The 18663-nt window shown below is 40.7% G+C and overlaps 1 protein-coding gene across 1 annotated transcript in view; it reads right to left on the bottom strand.

Annotated features, from left to right (window-relative positions):
* The window catches only part of DYNC2I1 (dynein 2 intermediate chain 1), a 302447-nt gene that overhangs the window by 234693 nt on the left and 49091 nt on the right, over window positions 1–18663 (bottom strand). The window contains exons 6-7 of the mRNA XM_053713831.1: window positions 15182–15244; window positions 6042–6128 (exon numbers count right to left, since the gene is read on the bottom strand). Coding sequence (XP_053569806.1) covers window positions 6042–6128; window positions 15182–15244 — 150 coding nt within the window. The remainder of the gene's footprint in view (window positions 1–6041; window positions 6129–15181; window positions 15245–18663) is intronic.

Genomic DNA, 18663 nt, shown 5'->3' with positions numbered 1-18663 from the left:
GTGACTGAGTCCACACTCCCGGAGCCTATTAGGGAACCCTAGAAGGCTGGCGTCTGTTGTCACAATCACCCAAGATGGTCTGCGAAAGCAGGTTCCCTGGAAAAGATGATCCAGAGACAACCACCATTGAAGAGAATACCTTGTCTACTTCTCTAAACGCATTCGAGGACACAAATCTGCATAATCTCCATTCCATTGCCTGAGCATGTTTAACTGCAGAGGTCAGAGATGGAACCGAGCAAACGGGATGATGTCCATTTCCGCTACCATCAGCCCGATTAACTCCATGTACTGAGCCACTGCTGGCCGAGGAGTGGACTGAAAAGCTAGACAGTATCAAAAATCTTTCAATTCCTGACCTGTCAGAAAAATCTTCATTGATGGGGAATATATTATAGTTCCCAAGAAAGTTACCCTTGAATTTGGGACTAAGGAACTCTTATCCAAATTTACCTTCCAACCGTGAGATTGCGGGAAGGAAAGCGACATTTCCGAGTGGAACCTTGCTGATTGTAAGGATGGCGCCTGGACTAGTAAGTCGTTCATAAAGGACGCCACTGCAATGCCCAGTAACCGAAGCACCGCCAACAGCGGGCCCAGAACCTCTGAGAAAATCCTAGGAGCTGTGGCAAGACCGAAAGGAAGAGCCACGCATTGAAAGTGTTTGTCTAGAAAAGCAAACCTTAGAAACTTGAAATGATCACTGTGAATGGGAACATGCAGGTACGCGTCCCTTAAATCCACTGTTGTCATAAATTGACCCTCTTGGATCAAAGGGAGAATGGAACGAATAGCTTCAATCTTGAAGAGCAGTACTCTCAGAAATTTGTTTAGATTCTTGAGATCTAAAATTAGGCTAAAGGTTCCCTCTTTTTTGGGAACTATGAGCAGATTGGAATAAAATCCCAGATCCTGAACTGGAACAGGACCTGTAAGAACGCCTCTCTTTTTTGTCTGGTCTGCAGACAATCTTGAAAGCAGAAACCTGCCCTTGGGAGGCAAAATCTTGAATTCTAACTTGTATCCATGGGACACTATTTCTATTGCCCAGGGATCCTGAACATCTCGAACCCAAGTTTGAGTGAAGCAGGAAAGCCTGCCCCCTAAAAGATCCGTTCCCGGATCGGGGACATGCCTTTCATGCTGTCCTTGATTCAACAGCAGGCTTTTTGGATTGACGTATCTTATTCCAAGATTGATTGGGTCTCCATGTAGGCCTAGTCTGTTCCTGTTTGGAGGCAGAAGAGGAAAATTTTGAAAGGAACGAAAATTGCTCTGTCGTCCTATTAGTTTGTTTCTCTTATCCTGCGGGAGAGGATGCCCTCACCTCCCGTGATATCGGAGATAATTTCCAATAGGCCAGGTCCAAACAACATCTACCCTTTGTAAGGAATAGCTAAAAAGTTAGACGACACATCCGCAGACCAAGGCTTTAACCATAATGCTCTGCGAGCTAGAATAGAAAAAAAACTAAATCTCTGCTCCCAGATTGATAACTTGAAAGGAAGCATCTGTAAAAAATGAATTAGCCAGTATAAGAGCTTTTCTCCTATCCTGGGTTTCATCCACAGAAGTTTCTGTCCTGAAAGCATCAGACAACACATCAAACCAATATGCCGCTGCACTAGTGACGGTAGCAATGCACACTGCTGTCTGCCATTGCAAAACCTGGTATAACACTATATGGTACAAGAAAAGGCTTCACCATGAAGGATACATTTAGTATAAGTAACTGGACTCCAGGGTAGCTAAAAACCTCCACATTTACAAATGGAGGAAATCAAGCTAAAATTAAAGAAAAGCAACCTCAGGATCAGATAAAGATTACTATTGAAGTAACTTCAACTTCAGTGTTAGATAGAGGAGATACCCAGACATAGGCTGAGATTTTCCCCCATATGTTAACTAAGTATCTTCTGCATTCAGGCATTAAATCAGAAATAAATTCAGATATCGCCATGACCTAATAGGAGCGATGTTTTGCAACTCAACTCCAGATGGAGATTGCGAGGAAGCGCAGGGCACTGTATGTGTGAGCTACAAAAAATGTGAACACTTGAGGGAAAAAATTCTCAATCCCCTTATGAAAGTTCTCTTTACAACATACATGAACAAGGAAAGAGATTGGTAGTTGCAATAACATAAAGGAGACACTTTGTATGGTCTATTGATTCACATATGTATGAGAGCCAAATAAAAAAAACCTAACATCTTTAACCGTTACTGTTTCTTTAAATTCTAAAGAGTAACTTCTTTATTTAAATTGGCTGCATAGGAAAAACAAGAGGCAGATAAATGTAAACCCCCTCTACAACTCAGCTGGTGTGTATGACAATGCTTCTATGCAAATTAGTGACTCAGCTGAAGCACTTTCATTTTAAGCGCAAACACGGACATAAATTCCCAGGTCCTTCCGATAACCGGAAGCATTAAGAAAAAAGGGTGCTGTTCCCCTGTTCCTTCCGATAACCGGAAGCTTAGGAAAGAATGCGCAACTAAACTGGCGCCAAACAAGCTCCGCCCCTCATGGGCGTTTGAAAGGTTATCTCCCGGTCGACATTATTGTCTTTGCTAAGTTACGGGGATAAATAACAAACCAGGCAATCTATCTCCCTTCTTAGGTAGTTTAACTATTGCCATGGAGCTTAATATGTTAAATTAGTAGAACAGCACCGTTACACGTAATTCGCATCCTGCAATACAGTACACATACAAGCTCCGCCCTCCGTGGGCGTTTCAATAGTCAACTCCCGGTCTTTTAGCCATTGATATGGGAGAAATAACTGACTGAGCCGTCACAGATTAGGAAGCTGCATGGTCCGTTATCTAACAGAAAAGCACCCTCACAACGAGTCTCTGCATTACAGTACATCGAACTTCTCTGATAAATGTTAAAAGGGAATCCCCCTCACACTGAGCTCGTGCATTACAGCTCATATGAAATCTCCCAGTCGGTTACCTATTAGCAAGAACCACCAGAAAAGGAGAGTCACAATTAGCCCCAGTGCCTTCCATACTGCCCAAGTAACCCCTAGCACGCTAGAATATATTTCTGCAACCCCTAGAAGAAGCCCATTATTACATGAGGTATGAATATAGAAAGTAAAGTGCTCCAACTTATTCTGAGTTTTCTTACCCGCAGAAATAAAGTTAGCACTTACCTCATCTTCTGCCTTCCAGGTGTGAGAGGTCCTCTCCCTCCCATGGACCTGCAATTAAACAAGATTCCTGAGTAAATACACCTCAGGTTTTCATCAGTGTAAGGGCAGCAACAGAATATGGGAGGCGCAGTGAGAATTATGTCCCACAGGTTCCCATTGCTTTAAAGCCACCAAAAGCTCTACTGTAGAGACTGATATGGACTCCGGCACTACTTTAAAAATAATAAACTCTTGATTGAAGAATCTAAACTAAAATCTCACTTTACCTCTTCCTATCACTAACGTAGGCAAAGAGAATGACTGGGGTGGGAGGGAAGGGAGGAGCTATTTAACAGCTCTGCTGTGGTGCTCTTTGCCTCCTCCTGCTGACCAGGAGGTGAATTTCCCACAAGTAAGGATGAAATCCGTGGACTCATCGTGTCTTTAAAAAGAAATATATGTTTAGACATTTGCTTTTCTTTATTATTATTTTATATTTTTCTTCCAAGAGACTACCATTTTTGTTTGTTTGAATAATTTTACATTATTAGTAAGCAAATTTCTTCCCTATTATGTATGCATATAAATCCAACATCTAGTAATTAGTTATATTGTACATTTTATTTGTAGCCTATTAAAATGTTCTACTAAACACATTTTAAATATTACAACAACCGCAATTAGATTGTTATAATGCATAGACAGGGATTGTAGCACATATTTTTTTATATAATTTTTAATTAGCTTTGTAAAATTCTAAAGCTCCGCTAAAATAGCGGTGTGTGTAGATATATACTCATTCCCCACATTCACATATGCCACCCAGCGTTAAAGTTGAATAGAAGGTAACCACTAAATTCAAGAACACATGAATCGATGGGTCAAGAAGCGTGTTTGGACAAATGCACAAGCACAGATTGGCTGTGCAATTTTATTTTAGTTCACACAGAATGAAACCAGAAGAGCAAACAGGTATCGACTGTTTAAATTGACAACACCTCCACTAGAGGGTGGTTACGTGTAGGCGTAAAATCCGCCACCATAGTGATCATTGAGGATCTTTGTCAAAACAACACATGTATATAGATAAACAAACAGTGAATTTATACAACCAATATTACTTTAAAGATGAAAAAATGTAATGCTTAAGTCATGTGCACTATACCTAAATTTCCGCTTTTGCCCTGAGGAAACCCCTGTGCTCTCTGGTTGTCACGTGGGGGGTGAAACGTACGTCGGCAGTGACGTAAGAAGTGGAGACGGACATGCACGAAGGACAGATCGCTGTGGCGTCTACGCTGTGCTAGAATGTAGCATGTTTGATTTGAAATCTATCTACACACGGAAACCATTTGGAAGTTCTTTTACAGAAAGCAAAGACACGGTTGTATAATTAACTGAACGTTTACCATCTGAATTTTCAGCTCATTTACCTGGACATCCGAAGGTGTTTTAAATGCACCATCTGTACACACAGATCCTAGTAATGGGACATGCCTAAGCCCTGAAAAGGGTGACCACTACCTGTATACACGTTTGTTTATGCTATTCAGACACTGTCATGTATTTAATGAGTTGTAATGCGCTGTAATTCATTTCCATTCTCTATACAACTGTAACAGACCGAAAAAGAGTTATTTTGGGGTAGTTTTAACATAGATCCAGAATCAATATCATTCATGACACCGGATACCTTTATATTTGGTGGTGCCCGCTGAATACTGGAGTTGTTATATACTATCCCCATAACCTCTATTGGTCTTTGGAAATACTGTTCAACTAGTACATGTATAGTATATACTGCTTAATGCTATTAAGTTTTCAACAATTAGTCTGTATACACTGGGGTTAAGAAACATAGATCCTGATATGTGATAACATGACACCTGATACCTCTCATTCAGTTGGTGGTGCCCGCTGTTACAGGTGTTGCTTTCTCTAGCCCCCTACAGACTATATTGTCCTCTATCAGTAATAATTTTGAGGACATTTCCTGCACAATTTGGCCAAATTTAGGTATAGTGCACATGACTTAAGCATTACATTTTTTCATCTTTAAAGTAATATTGGTTGTATAAATTCACTGTTTGTTTATCTATATACATGTGTTGTTTTGACAAAGATCCTCAATGATCACTATGGTGGCGGATTTTACGCCTACACGTAACCACCCTCTAGTGGAGGTGTTGTCAATTTAAACAGTCGATACCTGTTTGCTCTTCTGGTTTCATTCTGTGTGAACTAAAATAAAATTGCACAGCCAATCTGTGCTTGTGCATTTGTCCAAACACGCTTCTTGACCCATCGATTCATGTGTTCTTGAATTTAGTGGTTACCTTCTATTCAACTTTAACGCTGGGTGGCATATGTGAATGTGGGGAATGAGTATATATCTACACACACCGCTATTTTAGCGGAGCTTTAGAATTTTACAAAGCTAATTAAAAATTATATAAAAAAATATGTGCTACAATCCCTGTCTATGCATTATAACAATCTAATTGCGGTTGTTGTAGTATCTCCCTTTTTGATAATAATTATCTAAATATTTAAAGGGTCTGCACATTGGATATTATTTTTTCCTTCATATAAGGTTTTGTTTGCACCTGGGCGTTGCCATACAGTCCTAGGTAAAGAATTATTAATCTGGCTCTACTAGCCTCCCTTTCCCTACCCTTTTTTACATTTTAAATATTGTTTGTTAATTTATTTTTTTTGAATTATTTTGCATTTTATACTAAATGTATGAACAGCTACTCCTGTAGTAGCAAACCCTTTTTTAGCGTCTGTATTTTGTCTGCATATGAAGAATTTGTAGGACATTGCATATAGCACCTAAAACATTTCCAGCAACTAAAACTATTTTTATAATTGTAAGAAAAGGATGAGAATGTAACATACTTCAAAATCTTCTTCATAGTTTGTTGAGTCATCGTAAGCTGCATCTGCACTGTCAGGTTGCTCGGCTATTTCCTCTTTTTCAGGTTCCTTAAAGAAAATATTTTAAGATTTAATTAAATTAAAATACTGAGATTAAGTAGAATTTAAAGTATCAATATACATTTTAAAGTATTTTCATTAATAAAAAAGAGAATAAGACAAGTTGTACAATACTATTAAATTATTATTAAAAAAAAGGAAATTTATGCTTACATGATAAATTGATTTCTTCTACGATACGACGAGTCCACAGATTCATCCTTACTTGTGGGATATTATCCTCCTGCTAACAGGAAGTGGCAAAGAGCACCACAGCAGAGCTGTCTATATAGCTCCTCCCTTGACTCCACCCCCAAGTCATTCGACCGAAGGTATAGGAAGAAAAAGGAGAAACTAAAAGGTGCAGAGGTGACTGAAGTTTGAAAACAAAAATATAATCTGTCTAAAATGACAGGGAGATCTGTGGACTTGTCGTATCGTAGAAGAAATCAATTTATCAGGTAAGCATAAATTTCCTATTCTTCTACTAGATACGACGAGTCCACGGATTCATCCTTACTTATGGGATACAATACCAAAGCAAAAGGACACGGATGAACGGGAGGGACAAGACAGATACCTAAACAGAAGGCACCACTGCTTGAAGAACTTTTCTCCCAAAAATAGCCTCAGAAGAAGCAAAAGTATCAAATTTGTAAAATTTGGAAAAGGTATGAAGGGAAGACCAAGTCGAAGCCTTACAAATCTGTTCAACAGAAGCATCGTTTTTAAAAGCCCATGTGGAAGCCACTGCTCTAGTAGAATGAGCCTTAATTTTTTCAGGAGGCTGCTGTCCAGCAGTCTCATATGCCAAACGGATGATGCTTTTCAGCCTAAAAGAAAGAGGTAGCCGTAGCTTTTTGACCCGTACGCTTTCCAGAATAAACAACAAAGAGAGAAGATGTTGACGGAAATCCTTGGTCGCTTGTAAGTAAAACTTCAAGGCACGAACCACGTCCAAGTTATGTAACAGACGCTCCTTCTTAGAAGAAGGATTAGGACATAGTGAAGGAACAACAATTTCCTGATTAATATTCTTATTTGAAACAACCTTAGGAAGGAATCCAGGTTTAGTACGCAAAACCACCTTATCAGAATGGAATATAAGATAAGGCGAGTCGCATTGTAACGCAGAAAGCTCAGAAACTCTTCGAGCAGAAGAGATAGCAACTAAAAACAAAACTTTCCAAGATAAAAGCTTAATATCTATGGAATGCATGGGTTCAAACGGAACCCCTTGAAGAACATTTAGAAATAAATTTAAACTCCATGGCGGAGCAATAGGTTTAAACACAGGCTTGATTCTGACTAAAGCCTGACAAAAAGACTGAACGTTTGGGACATCCGCCAGACGCTTGTGTAGTAAAATTGACAAAGCAGAAATTTGTCCCTTTAAGGAACTAGCCGATAATCCCTTCTTCAATCCTTCTTGGAGAAAGGACAAAATCCTAGGAATCCTAACCCTACTCCATGAGTAGCCCTTGGATTCGCACCAATAAAGATATTTACGCCATATCTTATGGTAAATTTTCCTAGTGACAGGCTTCCGAGCCTGAATCAAGGTATCAATGACCGACTCAGAGAATCCCCGCTTAGATAAAATCAAGCGTTCAATCTCCAGGCAGTCAGCTGCAGAGAATTTAGATTTGGATGTTGGAACTGACCTTGAATGAGAAGGTCCTGTCTCAGTGGCAGTTTCCATGGTGGCAGAGATGACATTTCCACTAGATCTGCATACCAAGTCCTGCGTGGCCACGCAGGCACTATCAAGATTACCGAAGCCCTCTCCTGTTTGATTCTGGCAATCAGACGAGGCAGGAGAGGAAAAGGAGGAAACACATAAGCCAGGTTGAACTACCAAGGTACTGCTAGAGCATCTATCAGTACTGCTTGGGGATCCCTTGATCTGGACCCGTAACAAGGAAGTTTGGCATTCTGACGAGATGCCATCAGATCCAATTCCGGTGTGCCCCATTGACGAATCAATGCCGCAAACACCTCCGGATGGAGCTCCCACTCCCCCGGATGAAAAGTCTGACGACTTAGAAAATCCGCTTCCCAGTTCTCTACTCCTGGGATATAGATTGCTGATAGATGGCACGAGTGAGTCTCTGCCCATCGAATTATCTTGGAAACTTCCATCATTGCTAGAGAACTCTTTGTTCCCACTTGATGATTGATATATGCTACAGTTGTGATATTGTCCGACTGAAATCTTATGAATTTGGCCGAGGCCAGCTGAGGCCACACTTGAAGCGCGTTGAATATTGCCCTCAGTTCCAGAATACTGATTGGAAGTAGGGAGTCCAAACACCCTGAGCCTTCAGGGAATTCCAGACTGCACCCCAGCCCAAGAGGCTGGCATCCGTCGTCACTATGACCCATGCTGGTCTGCGGAAGCACATTTCCTGGGACAGATGATCCTGTGACAACCACCAAAGAAGAGAGTCTCTGGTTTCTAGATCCAGATTTATCTGAGGAGATAAATCCGCATAATCCCCATTCCACTATCTGAGCATGCACAGTTGCAGTGGTCTGAGATGTAAGCGAGTAAACGGAACGATGTCCATTGCCGCTACCATTAATCCGATGACCTCCATACACTGCGCCACTGATGGCCGAGGAGTGGACTGAAGTGTCCGGCAAGTAGTTAAGATCTTTGACTTTCTGACCTCCGTCTATCAGAGTTCCTAGGAATGGAACTCTTGTCAGTGGAACTAGTGAACTCTTTTGTATATTCACCTTCCACCCGTGAGTTCTTAGAAAAGCCAACACAATGTCCGTGTGAGATTTGGTTAGCTGGTAAGTTGATGCCTGAATCAAAATATCGTCCAGATAGGGCGCCACTGCTATGCCCCGCGGCCTTAGGACCACAAGAAGGGGACCCTAGCACCTTTGTGAAGATTCTGGGAGCTGTGGCCAACCAGAAAGGAAGGGCCACAAACTGGTAGTGTTTGTCCAGGAAGGCGAACCTGAGAAACTGGTGATGATCTCTGTGGATAGGAATGTGAAGATACGCATCCTTTAAGTCCACGGTAGTCATATATTGACCCTCCTGGATCATTGGTAAAATAGTTTGAATGGCCTCCATCTTGAAAGATGGGACTCTGAGAAATTTGTTTAGGCATTTGAGATCTAAAATCGGTCTGAAGGTTCCCTCTTTCTTGGGAACCACGAACAGATTTGAGTAAAATCCCTGCCCCTGTTCTAGTTTTGGAACTGGACAGATTACACCCATGGTATATAGGTCTTTTACACAGCGTAAGAATGCCTCTCTTTTTGTCTGGTCTACAGACAAACGTGAAAGATGAAATCTCCCTCTTGGGAGAAAATCCTTGAATTCTAGTCAATACCCCTGGGTCACGATTTCTAATGCTCAGGGATCCTGAACGTCCCTTGCCCAAGCCTGAGCGAAGAGAGAAAGTCTGCCCCCTACTAGATCCGGTCCCGGATCGGGGGCTGCCCCTTCATGCTGTCTTGGTAGCAGCAGCGGGCTTCTTGGCCTGTTTACCTTTATTCCAGGTCTGGTTAGGTCTCCAGACTGACTTGGATTGTGCAAAATTCCCCTCCTGCTTTGTGGCGGAGGAGGAAGTAGGGGGTCCACCTTTAAAATTTCGAAAGGAACGAAAATTATTTTGTTTGGCCCTCATTTTAACCGTCTTGTCCTGAGGAAGGGCATGGCCTTTACCTCCAGTAATGTCGGAAATGATCTCCTTCAGTTCAGGCCCGAATAGGGTCTTACCTTTGAAAGGAATAGCTAACAGCTTAGATTTAGATGACACATCAGCGGACCAAGACTTAAACCATAACGCTCGACGCGCTAAAATGGCAAAGCCTGCATTATTTGCCGCTAATTTAGCCATTTGAAAAGCGGCATCTGTAATAAAAGAATTAGCTAGCTTGAGAGCCTTAATTATATCCAAAATATCATCTAATGGGGTCTCAACCTTAAGAGACTCCTCTAGAGCCTCAAACCAAAAAGCTGCTGCAGTAGTTACTGGAACAATGCACGCTATAGGTTGTAGAAGAAAACCCTGATGAATAAACAATTTCTTTAACAGACCCTCTATTTTTTTACCCATAGGATCTTTGAAAGCACAACTGTCCTCAATAGGTATAGTTGTATGCTTAGCCAGGGTAGAAATAGCTCCCTCCACCTTAGGGACGGTCTGCCAGGAATCCCGAATGGTATCAGATATGGGAAACATTTTCTTAAAAGTAGGAGGGGGAGAGAACGGAATGCCTGGTCTATCCCATTCCTTAGTGACAATGTAAGAAATCCTTCTAGGGACTGGAAAAACATTAGTGTAAGCAGGGACCTCTAGATATTTATCCATTTTACACAATTTCTCTGGTGGAATTAAAATAGGGTCACAATCATCCAGAGTCGCTAAAACCTCCCGGAGTAACAAGCGGAGGTGTTCAAGCTTAAATTTAAAAGCCGTCACATCTGAGTCTGTTAGAGGGAACATCTTTCCAGAGTCTGAAAGCTCTCCCTCAGACAGTAAATCCCCCACCCCCAATTCAGATTACTGTGAGGGTACATCGGAGATGGCCAATAAAGCGTCAGAGGGCTCAGTATTTACTCTAACACCTGACCTACTGCGCTTACCCTGTAAACCTGGCAGTTTAGACAATACCTCTGTAAGGGTAGTAGACATTACTGCAGCCATATCCTGCAGGGTAAAAGAATTAGACGCACTAGAAGTACTTGGCGTCGCTTGAGCGGGCGTTAAAAGTTGTGACACTAGGGGAGAATTAGATGGCATAATGGGATTCTCTTCAGACTGAGAATCATCCTGAGACATACTTTTATCAGCTAAAATATGTTCCTTGCAATGTAAGGCCCTTTCAGTACATGAGGGACACATTTTAAGTGGGGGTTCCACCATGGCTTCTAAACACATAGAGCATTGACTTTCCTCAATGTCAGACATGTTGAACAGGCTAGTAATGACCACAAAAAGACTTGAAAACACTTTATTTAATGAAAAAAAAACAACTATCTGAAAAAACGGTACTGCGCCTTTAAGAGAAAAAAAAAGCATACAATTTTTCCCAAAACTGCTTTAAAAGGTTTTAACACTCACAATTTTATCATATAAGTGTCTAATCTGGCAGCCTAAGATTGCACCACAAGTAAGGGACTATTAACCCTGTATTAGCAAAAACGTTACCCAAAAAAACGTTATGAGAATAAACTATTAACCCTCTGTACCTCGCCACAGCTCTGCTGTGGCGCCTACCTGCCCTACCTGCCCTCTGGGGTCTGAGAATTACACTCTCACTTCGATAAGGCTATCTCTTCAGTTGAGGCCCACCGGAGCTGGAGCTTGCTGTCTCTATGTGAAATACAACTGCGCATCTAAGGCGCGAAATTAGGCCCCGCCCATCATACACGATGTCTCAGCCTAGTGAAAAAAATGCTGTAAAGCGTTATAGGAACTAGCCATGTGGGTTTCCATATACCCAGTACAATTTGTCAGCCATGTGAAACCCTCCAGTGCCATCAAACACACAAACGTTAGTATCAGAAAAAACGTTATTTGCCCCTGCACATAAATCGTTTTCACACAAACATTATAGCCCATAATATAACAGGTCCCAGTAACATCCCTTCATTGTCTGTAGGGTTACTGCTTACCCCTTCCCTCATAAGAACAATGTCAGCCGGTTCTGAAATACCACAGTCTCTTCAGAAAAAATAACTGAACATACCTCAATGCTTGTAGCATAAAGACCGTTCCCCACACTGAAGCTTCTCAAGTACTCCTCAGCCATTCTGTGGGAACTCCTCTGGATCTTAGTAACCACTGCTAAGATCATCAACCTCCAGGCAGAAATCTTCTTTCCATATGCTGCCTGAGGAAAAATGGCACTCACCGGTACCATTTAAAATAAAAAAGTCTTGCTTGAAGAAAATAAAAACTATCATTTTATCACCTCTTTCATTTTACCTCTTCCTATTACTTAGTATAGGCAAAGTGAATGACTGGGGGGTGGAGTCAAGGGAGGAGCTATATAGACAGCTCTGCTGTGGTGCTCTTTGCCACTTCCTGTTAGCAGGAGGATAATATCCCGCAAGTAAGGATGAATCCGTGGACTCGTCGTATCTAGTAGAAGAAATAACTGATTACTTAACATCTAATAACCTGCAAGATCCAGAACAAAATGGACGTACCACTGTATAAGTAAGGAAGGAAGTACACCTGAGAAGAGGCAACACTAAACTGGCTTTCTCTATGCTATATGTGTATGTGCCCTCTATTAGCTCACTTTCCTAAAGCTTAAAATCTTTTAAAGTTCTAAAATACCAGGAAGCTTTTGTCTAAGATAAGGAACTAACTCCAAATGCATGTAATATGCATTTACATTCTCCTACTATCCTTAAATGACATTTTAAACAAAGTATGGCTGGAATTCATTATATGGATTAATACACTGGCAATTTAAATGGACATAAAACCCAAAAATGTTCTTTCAGGATTCAGATAGAGCAGTGATGGTGAACTTTGGCACCCCAGATGTTTCAGAACTACATTTCCCATGACGCTTGATTGGACTTCAGAGTGCCTAAGCATCATGGGAAATGTAGTTCTCAAACATCTGGAGTGCCAAGGTTTGCCATCACTGAGATAGAACTTACAATTTTAAACAACTTTCCAATTTATTTCTATTATCAAATTTGCTTCAATTACCTGTCACCCTTTGTTGAAAAGCAGAGATTTAAGCTCAGGAGTGTGCAAGTGTCTGCTGCACAATATGGCAGCAGTTTTGAAACAATGTTATACATTGGCAAGAGCACTAGATGGCAGCACTATATCCTGTCATGTACTGCTCCAGACATTTGGTAATAGAAGTAAATTGGAAACTTTTTTAGAAATGAATTCTCTATCTGAATAATGAAAGAAAAATGTTGGGTTCTGTATCCCTTTAATAAAATGGTTGCCACTAGCTGTCCTCCACAAAAATACTGGACACAAAGCCCCCCAAAATGTACTGCCTCAGCCGTACTGTTTATCCTATGAAGTATATTTTTCACAAACGAGCAGTAGTTTTACCCCTTGGCTACAAGTAACATACAAAATAATTACCTCTTTGGCTGCCAGTAATAAGTGTATTTGTTCCTGCTCAATATCTGTAATACATTTACCCATAGGAGGCCTTTTTTATTTAACTAACTCTAAAAAAGTGGACATTTAACTGTCCAGTATTTTTGTGAAGATTTTACTGGACAGCCTGCTTAAACACTAGACCCCTGGCAACCCCACTTAATAACCATGGACTGTTTTAATAAAATCAACAATATACCAGTGGAAAAAAACACATGGTGAGTTCAGAGCCCGTTGTCAAATTACTATTAGGTCCACCATATACAAATTTATAATAGAGGAAAAGGCACAATATGGGTAATTATCCCCATTGAAGTGTGTGACAGGAGTGAAAAATATCCCTCCAAATTGACTATGACTATGAAGTTTCCACAATGGGGCAAAATGGATTAGCAATCTGCTATTCTATCATGTCATCCCACTGCAATTATTTAAAAATAATTGGGTATTCCCTTGCTTTCTCCACTTTACAAAAGAAAAAACTTCATCAAATAATCGCATTAAATTTAAATCTATCAATTGGCCCTGACAAGCAATGAACTCACTAGGAGAGCCTGACGCACGTTACGCAACACAGCTTTGTCAAAGGCAAAGTACAAACTACAATCTCAAGTATTAATTGATACTTGCAACCAAACACAAGTCATCAGGAGAAACCAATGAAAACAGTTGTTACAAATTGAACCAACCAGAAACATGGTCTCATAACCGAATGTGTATCCATCTCCAAACAAAATTAGCTGTGTGCAAAAACAATTATCTAATACTTTCAATATAGAACGTATCATTCTATAGAATAAAAATAACATTTTAACCCAATAAATAATGTGCCAAAATATTCCACCCAATCTCATCAAAATCAAGAGTGTCAGTCTCCATAAAAAAATGATTACGTCATTGTGGCATCCGCCCCTATAGCCAAAATCAACCTTTCAAGGCAACACTCTATGTTATATGCCAAATTACCTACCTGGGTAAAGTAAACATAGTGAAACAAACTTAATCTAAAAATAGCATTACGGCAGCGTCAAAAGACCTACCAAATTATATTCAGATAAACCACCATTACTACTACTCTCATGACAAGTGTCTCCACATCAGATCACTATATCCAATCTTATAATACACATCCATATGTCATCTCGCTCTGCACCTTATTCTCATTCGATGTTACGTCAGAGTAACCCCCCACCAGTGACATCTAATTGCTCTAGGTAACTAGAGTGGGAGGATTAGAACATGGCACTACCAATCAAGTATCCATACATCGTGGCAGCACCCACATTCAGCACAATAATATATTTGACATATGGACTCAAAAATATTAATACAGTGCGTGCATAACTGAAATCTTATGTTCACATCAAACAAAACCCATCATACTGGCGTGAGTACTTTTGTGATACAATGGACCATGCACTGTATTAGTAGTAAATCACCTACCAAATCTTGGTATAGCATATATTTTGCATTGCGAAATACCTTCTTTAAAAGGCACCCAACAGAACAGAACTACTTGCCCCTCTGATTTAAGGAAAGTATGTATAAATAGGATCCTTATTACTTCACAAAATTATCTTATAAGTCTGTCCCTATCTGAAAATTTAGTAAATTAACAAAACAACAGTTAACAACTCACTAGTGCAAGCAAGCAGACAATCAAAATCTAAATTGTTATGCATAGCTTCACAAATTTGCAAGTGTAAAGAGCAGAAAAGGGAAATTATGTTCGTAAAATGAAATCTAGCGCTGATAATGAAGATATAAAATGCACAAGGATGGTTATGCTCGTGGAGTGCAGATGAATAAATAAGTGTGAAATAAACCACTAACCAAAACTTATCTGCTCAGCAAGACAAATGGTCTTACAATGAGTTATACAGTTAAAAAAAAAAAAAATGAGCACAATATATGGTTTGGCAAGAACCAGTCAGAACAATTTCCACTTACCCTTTCTTCATCAGTTTCCTGCCTTTGAATTGATTTTGGAGCAGAAATGTGATAATCTTTTTTCTGCAGAAAACAACATAAAACATTATAATAACATATCCGCTTGCAGAAATGGCATAAAAAGTCATAACTTTCTCTTCAGTCATAAAATTAATTTTCTGTTGGCATGTACCTTTCAGACACAAAATGAAACCTTATTAGTTTGTAGAGCCTAAACATGGATATCCCAATAATAGTGTTGGGATTTCGGTTAACGCTAATATTCACAAAAATCACTTAATTAAATATTATTTAATTACACCCAGTAATGTAAGATCATGATAGTCTTTACTTTAATAATATACTGAAGACAGGACAAAATTTCAAGGTTTTGATCATTTCCTTCCTGTGTGACCCTGTAATGCTTTGTGACATTTCAGGTCCTCAATGTTGACAATAAAGAATGTAATGATTTTAATTTGGACTCCTGGATCATTTGAACCAATGAGTATTTAACTTATGACATAATAATTCAAATATATTTAAGCCTATTCGGGTGATGCTGCCCTTTATTAGACTGTTGCATCTCTTACTATGGGCTAGATTACGAGTGGCGGGCTAACTGTAGCAATATAGGGTATGTCTTGGCTTTTGTGCAACAGAAAATATGAGCGTTTTACGAGTTGAAAGTAAAAGTGTTTGCTTAAGCTCAATTAAATTTAACATGCGTCTGGTTAGCGCGACACTGGAGCTCTGGTTAACTGCTACGTGAGAAAAAAAAGTTGTATCAAAAATACATTTTATAGTACAGTTGCACTCATAAAAACTGTCTGCTAAAAATGATTTAAAAAAATTGTATTAAAACGTTATAAGGTCTCAAAGATATGAGGTCTCAGGTGTTGCAAAGGGATTAAACAGAGATACATACATACAGATGTCTAAATACGTATATGTATGTAAATATGTATTTTTATGTGTATATATGTATTTACAGATATATATACACACAAACACATAAATACATATGTATACATATAAGTGCATTGGAGCCCTTTGTAGTCAAGTAGCTGAAAAACATAATTTATGCTTACCTGATAAATTCCTTTCTCCTGTAGTGTAGTCAGTCCACGGGTCATCCATTACTTATGGGATTATATCTCCTCCCTAACAGGAAGTGCAAGAGGATCACCCAAGCAGAGCTGCTATATAGCTCCTCCCCTCTACGTCATACCCAGTCATTCGACCGAAACCAAACGAGAAAGGAGAAACTATAGGGTGCAGTGGTGACTGGAGTTTAAGTTAAAAAAATTTTAGACCTGCCGTAAACAACAGGGCGGGCCGTGGACTGACACGGAAGGAACCACTGCCTGTAGAACCTTTCTCCCAAAAACAGCCTCCGAAGAAGCAAAAGTGTCAAATTTGTAAAATTTTGAAAAAGTATGAAGTGAAGACCAAGTTGCAGCCTTGCAAATCTGTTCATCAGAGGCCTCATTCTTAAAGGCCCAAGTGGAAGCCACAGCTCTAGTAGAATGAGCTGTAATCCTTTCAGGAGGCTGCTGTCCAGCAGTCTCATATGCTAAACGTATTATGCTACGAAGCCAAAAAGAGAGAGAGGTAGCCGAAGCTTTTTGACCTCTCCTCTGTCCAGAATAAACGACAAACAGGGAAGAAGTTTGACGAAAATCCTTAGTTGCCTGCAAATAAAATTTCAGGGCACGGACGACGTCCAGATTGTGCAGAAGTCGTTCCTTCTTTGAAGAAGGGTTAGGGCACAATGATGGAACAACAATCTCTTGATTGATATTCCTGTTAGTGACTACCTTAGGTAAGAACCCAGGTTTAGTACGCAGAACTACCTTGTCTGAATGAAAAATCAGATAAGGAGAATCACAATGTAAGGCCGATAACTCAGAGACTCTTCGAGCCGAGGAAATAGCCATTAAAAACAGAACTTTCCAAGATAACAGCTTGATATCAATGGAATGAAGGGGTTCAAACGGAACACCTTGCAGAACGTTAAGAACTAAGTTTAAGCTCCACGGCGGAGCAACAGTCTTAAACACAGGCTTAATCCTAGCCAAAGCCTGACAAAAAGCCTGAACGTCTGGAACTTCTGACAGACGTTTGTGTAAAAGGATAGACAGAGCCGAGATCTGTCCCTTTAACGAACTAGCAGATAAACCCTTTTCTAAACCTTCTTGTAGAAAAGACAATATCCTAGGAATCCTAACCTTACTCCATGAGTAACTCTTGGATTCGCACCAATATAAGTATTTACGCCATATTTTATGGTAAATTTTCCTGGCAACAGGTTTCCTAGCCTGTATTAAGGTATCAATCACTGACTCCGAGAATCCCCGCTTTGATAGAATCAAGCGTTCAATCTCCATGCAGTCAGCCTCAGAGAAATTAGATTTGGATGTTTGAAAGGACCCTGAATCAGAAGGTCCTGTCTCAGAGGCAGAGACCAAGGTGGACAGGACGACATGTCCACTAGATCTGCATACCAGGTCCTGCGTGGCCACGCAGGTGCTATTAGAATCATCGATGCTCTCTCCTGTTTGATCCTGGCAATCAATCGAGGAAGCATCGGGAAGGGTGGAAACACATAAGCCATGTTGAAAACCCAAGGTGCTGTCAGAGCATCTATCAGTACCGCTCCCGGGTCCCTGGACCTGGATCCGTAACAAGGAAGCTTGGCGTTCTGGCAAGACGCCATGAGATCCAGATCTGGTTTGCCCCAATGCTGAAGCAGTTGGGCAAACACCTCCGGATGAAGTTCCCACTCCCCCGGATGAAAAGTCTGGCGACTTAGGAAATCCGCCTCCCAGTTCTCCACGCCTGGGATGTGGATCGCTGACAGGTGGCAAGAGTGAGACTCTGCCCAGCGAATTATCTTTGAGACTTCAACCATCAGGGAGGGACAAGGAGTTCCCTAGCGATGATGGATGTAAGCCACAGTCGTGATGTTGTCCGACTGAAACCTGATGAACCTCAGAGTTGCTAACTGAGGCCAAGCCAGAAGGGCATTGAAAACTGCTCTTAATTCCAGAATGTTTATTGGAAGGAGTCTCTCCTCCTGAGTCCATGATCCCTGAGCCTTCAGGGAATTCCAGACAGCGCCCCAACCTAGCAGGCTGGCGTCTGTTGTTACAATCGTCCAATCTGGCCTGCTGAAAGGCATCCCCCTGGACAGATGTGGCCGAGAAAGCCACCATAGAAGAGAATCTCTGGTCTCTTGATCCAGATTTAGCATAGGGGACAAATCTGAGTAATCCCCATTCCACTGACTTTCTGAGATGCAGGCGTGCAAAAGGTACTATGTCCATTGCCGCTACCATTAAGCCGATTACCTCCATGCATTGAGCCACTGATGGGTGTTGAATGGAATGAAGGACACGGCAAGCATTTAGAAGTTTTGATAACCTGTCCTCTGTCAGGTAAATTTTCATTTCTACAGAATCTATAAGAGTCCCCAAGAAGGGAACTCTTGTGAGTGGCAA

The sequence above is a fragment of the Bombina bombina genome, chromosome 5 (genome assembly GCF_027579735.1).
Source record: "Bombina bombina isolate aBomBom1 chromosome 5, aBomBom1.pri, whole genome shotgun sequence".
Lineage (NCBI taxonomy): Eukaryota > Metazoa > Chordata > Amphibia > Anura > Bombinatoridae > Bombina > Bombina bombina.
The sequence above is the reverse complement of the archived record's forward strand: the minus strand, read 5'-3'. Positions and strand labels throughout refer to the sequence as shown.